An 8,935-nucleotide genomic window follows, 5' to 3' on the forward strand; every position below is an offset into this window, starting at 1 on the left:
TCATTGTTTTTGTGTATTTTGTTGAGAGTTTTTAGTTGTATTCAGAGAGATAGATCATAATGGATGTACTCTAACTTCATCAGAAATCAAAGTCACATTTCAACAGTAGATTTAAGAAAAAAAATTTTGAGGATGTTTGTAAAGATATGTAAAATTAATATAATGGAAGACTAAGGTCTTGGTGATCACACAGCCCAGTGGAACTCCTTCTCAGTAGTTGCTTGGGGTAGGAAGGGGGTAAGTGTGCTAAGTATAGCCAATACCAATCAAGTGTATTCTTAAAATAACTGACCAAACACAGACCTCAAGCATTCTAGTTATGCTGAGACATCTTGATGCCCTTTCTCATACTCTTCTTCAGCGGGTAGCTTGCACAAACATCCTTTAGTGATGTCTAGAATAGTGATTTAGAAATTATGCTATTCAGAACTCTAGGCATTCCATGGAGCCCATTTAGGAACAAAAGTAGTGCAGAGAGGGCATACTGTTTGATGCCACTCCCTGCTTCAATTAGAGAAGTCTACTTTTTTTTTTAAAGATTTTATTTATTTATTTGAGAGAGCAGAGTGAGAGAGCATGAGTGAGGGCAGGGAAAGGATTGAGGGAGAGATAGAAGCAGGCTCCCCACTGAGCACGGAGCCCGATATGAGGCTCGATCCCAGGACCCCAGGATCATGACCTACACCGAAGGTAGACACTTAACCAACTGAGCCACTCTAGCATCCCTAGAGCAGTCCACTTTGAACTGTTTTTTTGTACTGGACTGTGCAATAATGTGTCATAATAACTAAGATTTACATTGGTAAAAAAAATAAAAAAGAATCATGGAAATCCACCAGTTTGTGGTAAAGATCCTGGGATTGATCAGCAGTTGTGATGATGCTTTCCAATTCTTCTCTGATGCTTATAAACTAGTTGAGATACTCTAGATAGGAAGTACTGAGGACTTGTCAGGGATTGCCTGGCACACAAGGGATGGTTCAGAGCAGTTAAAATGTTTCTGCTTCCCTAATTTAAAGTGGTGGTCTGAATCCTGGAAAAAACATCAGCTGTCATGAGCTTTTGTGCTTCACTCCCTCACTGCCAGAGCAAACTAGCTTTGCTTGATGATTTAAAGTTATCAAACCAGGATAACTGACCTATTTTATCCCTTTGGAGAATATTTGCATTTCATGAGGCTCCTGACAATGTCAAGTACTTCACACAAATAAATTGTTTTAACACTTGCATTTAAAGTATCAGGCTATGGAGGACATCGAGAAGGTCAACAGGGCTTCAGCATATAGAACATCCACTACCTGAACAATGGGCTGTGGCACATGAAGATGTACAAATGAGTGTGGGGAGCGGTGCCAGGGGACTGAACCTGGAGAACTGGACCTGTGCTGTGTCTGTGTGTGTGCATCTGTGTGTGCGCTGGTGTGTCTTGTGTGACCACGAGGTCTGCATGTCCTGTGCCCAAGGGAACATGAGTACAACAGATGCTGAAAGAAGCACCCCCCCCAAAAAAAAACCCCAACACTGAGTAAAAGATTTGGAAGGAGAAAAAAAAAAGTATCAGGCTAATGGAGGAAGAGACTCTTCCTTGAATGTCTTATAATACCCAGATTATATAAAGTAAGTTAAACAAACTTGGACCCACTATTTAAGACTAGGATGATGGCTGAGTAATTAAAGCATTTGATAGTTCTTCTCCTAATTTCTATCAAATATTCACCAAGTACTACCAAAAGATGAAAATGCACAACAAACTCCAAAAGAAAGAATAAAAGTCAATCTTAAAAGAGATTCTAGAAATATTTCTATTATTAAGTTTTCAACAGTGACAAATTAACAAATAGAATTGATGTCCCAAAAAAAAAAAAAAAAAAAAAAGAATTGATGTCCCAGGCACACAGCATCTTCTGAATCAGAAAGCACAGCCAGAAAACAGGCAGAAAAAATCCTATGTCATACTTCCCCAGGATTCCCCTCCGCACTGCCCTAAGTTTGGAAACACAGAGCTTCATGAATGAGAAAGGGAGACAACCATAGCCTTCATTGTGTAGAAACAGACTTCTGAAGAATCAGAGTGTCCCTTTCATATCATTCTTTTTTTTTTAAAGATTTTATTTATTCATGAAAGACACAGAGAAAGAGAGAGAGAGAAAGAGAGAGAGGCAGAGACACAGGCAGAGGGAGAAGCAGGCTCCACACAGGGAGCCCGATGTGGGACTCAATCCCAGGACTCCAGGATAACACCCTGGGCCTAAGGCAGGCGCTAAATTGCTGAGCCACCCAGGGATTCCCCATATTAGTCATTCTTAATTCAGTTTCTATAATGCCTGGCACATAAGGCTAGGATAAATAGGAGAGATCTTGGTATATGTAGTCCTCTGAAAGGTGAAGAATTTCAGGTAGAGTAGAGGAACACTAAAAGTAGAGAAACCTGGGGGACGGGTAAAATTGTCATGCACCACTCAATGTCATTAAGGAAAAGTAAATACAGTTAAATTCTGTAGGTTATACATCCTTTTTCTAATAGAAAATCAGGAAGTGATTCTATTTCATTTCAAAGGAACTACACAAAAGAAATGCCTATTAAGCAACAAAAAACTGGAATTGGCCTCTGCCTGTCAAATCACAGAATTAGAGGAGAGTAAGTACTGAAGTTAGATGGTGAGGGAAGTAAACATTAAAACTCTGCACCTTACCTTTTTTTCAAACTCTGGGCCAGGATATTTTTCTCCCAATTCCAAGTTGAAAAAATAGGGAGGAAAAAAAAAAAAAGACTTAGTATGCAGTCTAAGACAAGAGACATAATCTTTTTTTTTTTTTTTTTTTAAGATTTTATTTTATCCATGACAGACAGATAGAGGGGGGCAGAGACACAGGCAGAGGGAGAAGCAGGCTCCATACAGGGAGCCTGATGTGGGACCCAATCCTGGGTCTCCAGGATCACAACCTGAGCTAAAGGCAGATGCTCAACCACTGAGCCACCCAGATGCCCCAAAGACTTGAGTCTTTTATAGTTCCCTTTTTTAGAGAAAAAAAAAAAATGACAACAAATCTACCTCTAGGATTGTCCCAGTGAAGTTTTTAAATTTCAGAAATACATGAAGAATCCAACAAGAGCTAAGCAAGAAAATGTTGCCGATAAAGCAGTAAGACAGAGGTTGGTCTTTTCATTTCCTCAGTAGCACTAAGTCTAAAAAAGATAACGGAGCAAATTTAATGGGCAAAAATTTGTGGAATCAAAAAAATATGCCTATTCATGTTTTCATTGATGTATGAGGACAACAGATGTTTTGTTTTGTATTTTGAGCAGGGCAGGGAGGAGCAGAGAGGGAGAGGGAGATGCAGACTCTCTACAGAGTGAGGAGCTTGACTTGGGACATGATCCCAGGATCCTGAGATGGTGACCTGAGCCAAAGGCAGACGCTTAACTTACTGAGCCACACAGGCTCCGCAACAGATGTTCTTAGAGATATGCTAGATCTCACCTAAGTGTCCTTCATCTTAAAATTATTTAAAGTTTTACTTTAGACCACTAAAAAATGAGTAAAAATTAAAATTCGAGAAAACATTCTCTACAAGGACTGGAAGCAAATATAGAAATTAGACATACAGAAAGAAATCTAATTGCTAGTTGTAATTTAGTTACAAAACTGAAGATAGTATTGTCAAACTTGAAATAAAAGATTTTAGTGTTTTTTAAAAAGAAGGGGAAAGATAAAGTTGGGCAGAAAATGTGCTAAGTTTCCTGTCCAAACAGAGTTCTCAAAAGTTGCAGTTTTATTATTGGAGCACATGGGTGACTTAGTCTATTAAGTACCTGCCTTCAGCCTCAGATCATGACCTCAGAGTCCTGAGATTGAGCCCTGAGTTGGGCTCCCTGCTCAGTGGGGAGTCTGCTTTTCCCCTCTCCCTCTGCCCTTCCTCCCCACTTGTGCTCTTTCCCACTCTCTCTCTCTCAAATAAATAAATAAAATCTTTAAAAAGTTACAGCTTTCTTCATAAAATTTATAATAATAAAAATGCATATTTGACATTGTTTATGTTTAAGGATAACTATTTGTAGGCTAAAAATAAGGAATCTTTATTCCAAAATCCAAATCATTGCAGAGGCAAAAGGAAAAATAAGCTCAAGGTTATATAGAAAAATATAAGAAGCAAAGACTAAGACTAAGCAGGAATTTAAAAAAGGAAAAAAACTAACAAAAACTACCTATGAGACCTATGTACCTATGAGACCTCTTTTTAAAAACAAATATTGAATGAAGAAACCACTTAACTGAAAGCAAAATCAAAATACATAACTCAGGAGAGACTTGTGCATGAAAGTATTCATTGCAGCATTGTTTGGAATAGCAAAAGGTTGGAACCAATTTAAATGTCCATTAGTAAGGTATTGGTTAAATAAATTGTTGTGCAACTAAAAAGCAAATTACTCTATAGTTAAAAAAATGAAACAGTTCTATCTTTACTGATACAGAGCAATCTCTAAGGTACCTTGTCAAGATAGGGAGGAAAAGCATGGTAGAGAGAAAAGTCTGTGAAACAAATATAAAATGATTGTGTACTTCTGGAATGAATACAAACAACTGAACAACCATTCCCTTTTGTGTTGAGGAACTAGTGGCTTGTGGATAGAGGTGGGAGGAAGAATTACTTTTCATTTTGTATCATATTATATCTTTTGAATTTATATGTCATATGCATGTATTAACTGTACAAAAGATAATTATGGGATCCCTGGGTGGCTCAGCGGTTTAGCGCCTGCCTTTGCCCAGGGCGTGATACTGGAGACCCGGGATCAAGTCCCACGTTGGGCTCCTTGCATGAAGCCTGCTTTTCCCTCTGCCTATGTCTCTGCCTCTCTCTCTCTCTCTCTGTCTCTCATGAATAAATAAAATCTTAAAAAAAATTATGTAAAATTTACAGAATATGGACGGAAACAAGAACTACTTTTTGAGCTCTGTAAGTACTTAAATTCACTGTGTGTGTATGATGCTAAAGTTGCTATATTTGGCTTATGTACAGGGAGAAGTAGAAATAATCAGGTCATGGATAGAGGAAAAGAGTAAATTAGATCCACAAGAAGCAGAGATGAGAACCATTTTGGCCTGGCAAGACTGAGAGTGTATCATTGCTCCCTCAGAGTTTCTCAACTCTTTTGTTCTATTTTATTTTTTCATATTTTCCAAAATTTTAAAAATAAGTATGTACTATTTTTATAATGAAAAGAAAAACATGATTATTGCTTTTAAAGTCCTAGCCTATGCCCTAGGGAGTGCATAAAACAGCAGTGACAAGAACACATAAACAAAAACAAATGTATAAACTCAACTAGCAGAGTGTTTACACTGTCTGCAAAAAAAAAAAAAAAAAAAAAAAAAGAGGGGGATAAAGTACATAAAGTGTCATGGTTATTAAAAAAGAATATATAGAGTATATATGGGTGATATTTATATGTTGATGGGTGAGTATGAGGAATCAATGTCTCTCTTCCAGTTACAGAGATTTTAGGGAAGGTGTTATATTTCAGGAGGTCTTTGAATGATGGAAGGGGGATCAAAATAGTGAAATGTTAAAAACAGATATTTTTCTCTTTCCAGGTGTTTGGTATGGATGTCTTTTTTTTTTTAACCATATCATTATTTTCAATGTCCAATGTTTATAATATGAGGGCCAGGGCTTTCTCCTCAACTCAAGTTTATAAATTTTCGATTGGCTTGTGAGGCCAATAGGGATACTTCTTCTTGTCTAATTTGGTTTCTGGGAAGACTTCATTCTCAATGGTCATCTGATCAAATGGAATTATGTTCTTCATCTTCTCCAGCTCTTTTTCACATTCTTCAATCCTGGCCTTTGAGATAGACAGAAACTCAGCACAGCTTTTCACGTCTTCTTTTTTCTCAGCATCCACCTGGACAGTGTATTTATCCTCTTGCACAGGAACCTTCAGGGCATCAAACTTCTTCTCAAAGTCATCTACCAAGCCAGCTTTTGCCACATTGGCCTTGTAGTAAGCCCAGTTGATAGCAGGTGATTTCTCAGGAAGAATAGCCAACCTGGAGGTAAGCACCTCATTCCAGGATTTCAGGGAGTTGGCAATGGTCTTCTGGTTTCGGGGTATGATCTCCCCAAAAGCTACCCAGTCAATGGTTTTTATTTTATTTATTTTTTTCAGTCAATGGTTTTTAGAGCAAGTTTTTCCCCAGCCATCTTGAGATCCTTCACCAACCTCAGCGGCCCACAGTCCACAGCAGCAAGGGCCGGAAGTCGGTATGGATGTCTTAAAGTTGGAACTGAGATGAGTGATGAAAGTTGTGATGAATAAAAACGGGAAGTAGATATTGGGTGATGAGCCTATTGCTGCCAAAAAAGGCAGTTCTTCAATTTAAAGGCCCTAAAGAGGAAGATGTAAGAACCTAAAAAGCAGTGGGTAGAAAGCACTGAGTCTTGGGACTCAGTGGAGTGGTGCTGGGTAGGAGGAAATTTGGATGGGAGGCTGTTGCAAAAAATGGGAAAGAGTAGGTCTGTGGGGGAAAAAAAAAGGTACTCTCAGTGATTTGCATGCTTGGGTTTGTGAGTGTGGCATCAGTACTGTCCCCAAATGGCAATAACATAGAGCAAGAAAGTAATTGTTTTACAGAAATCTGTTTCTCTCTATGTCTCCATTCTGTTTTTAGGGTCAGTGCAAGTATTTTTGCAGTTGAATGGAATAGCAGCTTCTAAGAAATAAAAAACAGATGTTGGAGGAAGGCATTCAGGGTGAGTCAGGAGAAGCCCTTAAGGCACTCTGCTCATGGCTTGCCCTACACTTTTCCCTGCTTTAATCTTGATAGATGCTGAAATTCCCAACTATGCTTAGGCAGTACCAAGGCTGTAGTGGATCGAAAAAGGACAAACTACACTGACTCCCAAGCCTGACTGTCCTGTGGAAAGAAAGGAGTAGCTTGGCTGATCTCATAAGGAGTACTCTTAGGTAAAGGAACATATTCTTCTTGATTCACTTCTCAGATCTAGAAAAATATGTGCTTATATACTATTTTGGGATAAATATTAATCATATAAAATCAAGCTCTTAAAACTGAACCTAAATTTTCACAACTGTTCATTTAAGTTGTTCAGAATCAAGTGAAGTGTTCTACATTAAAAAACATTTTAATGCCCTCTTGGAAAGTTGTGTTAAATATAATAAGTATCATACTTTCTTGGAAATGTTAGCTAAAGTTTCTATAGGAACTTAGCCACATCACATTCTTAACACATTTGCGGCATGCATTTTTGAAATTACAAGCAATTTATGGTACTGAATTACAATTGATATGCAATTTGCAGTATGTACCTGAATTTCTGGTATATTTTTTAGACAGAATAGACATGGTTATGCACTAAATTGAGAAAATATAAAAATACAGGTAAAAATGTGTTTTTTTAAACTTTATTTTTTTCTAAAGATTTTATTTACTTGAGGGAGAGAGAGAGAGAGATGCAAGTGAGGGAGAGAGTACCAGCTGGTGGGGAGGGTGAACGAAGAGGGAGAGGGAGAAGCAGACTTCCTGCTGAGCAAGGAGCCCTAATGTTATGCAGGACTCATGTGGATTCTATACCAGGACCCCAGGATCATGACCTGAGCTGAAGACAGACGCTTAACCAACTGAGCCACCCAGGTGTCCTGAAAAAGTGTTTATATGGGAATATAACTTCATAAGACTTTTTAAAATCTGGAAGAATTCCTTAATTCGTTAAAAAAGCTTTTACATTTCTTTTGAATAAAGGTTTTGTTGAAGACAGTAAACATGAATTAATTCATCATTCTTTTACTGTTGCCATTGTGGACAGCTTCTTGTATAGTGGGTAATACCAAAAAGTATGAAAGGTACTCCCAATATATATCTATATACATATTTATGAATGATTCTTTTCCTGAGATCCAACTGTTTGGGTTATTTATTGCTGAGAAACTACCCCAAAACTTAGTGGTTCAAAGTAGTGATCATTTTATTATTTCTTCATGATTCTACTCTGTGGGCAGTCTTTGGAGGGATTAACTTGTTTCTGCTCCATGTGGCATCATTTGGGCATTTCAGATGGCTGGGGGCTGATGGAATGGCTTCACTTGGGTCATAAGTCTGGAGTCTCTGTTCTCAGGGTCTGCTGGATTCCTCAGTTGTCCTCCATGTGATCTCTTCATGTGGTTAGTAAGTGTGGGTTTCCTCACACCATGGTGACCTCATGGTTTAGTTCAGTATAGTTGGATATCCCAGAGCACTAAACTGTTGGTTGCCAGGCAAACTGTCAAAGTTGGGCCCGATATTGGCACAGTGCCATTTTTGCTGCATTCTATTGGTTAGAATAGCTCACAAAGCCCCAGTCCAGATTCAGTGTAGGAGGGAACTCCAGGAGGCCATGCATACTGGAAGACACGGTTCACTGGGGGGCCATCTTTGGGAAGCTAGCTACCACATCAATATTTATGAAAGAAATTCCATAAACATTAAACTGAGTCTATTTCCTACCAAAAACCCCAAAGCAAAGGAATGCTAAACTTAATTGTCTTTCACTATTCACAAGTCTACACCCAAATCTTTCTGATTTTTCCATGATCTTTCCCAAATATGCCTCATTCAAATTCTTTCAGCACTGCAGTCTCTTCATTGGTTCCTAGCGTGAGTCTCATCTAAATTAAATGTTTCCAGATGTTTGAATTCCCAAAGCCAAAAAATTAAGATATAACTAACTTAATCTATGTATTTGCATAGAGTTGCTAACTCTGTAAGTTTTAAATATCCAAGTGAGAACATTAAAAGCTGTGCCATCTACTATTACTCTTGCTTCTAAAAGGAGAGTACATTTAATTTTTAAAAAAAGTTAGTAAAGAGAATTTCAGACTGAATGATAGTCTTAAATTAAAACTGCTTACTTCATGAAAACATGTAATAATATG

At 38.0% G+C, this 8,935-nt stretch overlaps 1 protein-coding gene across 1 annotated transcript; it reads right to left on the reverse strand.

The window, feature by feature from the left end:
- Window positions 1-5,464: 5,464 nt before the first annotated feature.
- Window positions 5,465-6,172, reverse strand: LOC112647980 (ATP synthase subunit d, mitochondrial-like; the record flags this gene model as incomplete). Its single annotated transcript, XM_025429353.2, has 1 exon — window positions 5,465-6,172. A coding segment is annotated over one exon (477 nt), but the record flags the coding sequence as incomplete, so codon positions are not given.
- Between the last annotated feature and the right edge of the window lie 2,763 nt (window positions 6,173-8,935).

Source organism: Canis lupus, chromosome 7 (assembly GCF_003254725.2).
Source record: "Canis lupus dingo isolate Sandy chromosome 7, ASM325472v2, whole genome shotgun sequence".
NCBI lineage: Eukaryota > Metazoa > Chordata > Mammalia > Carnivora > Canidae > Canis > Canis lupus.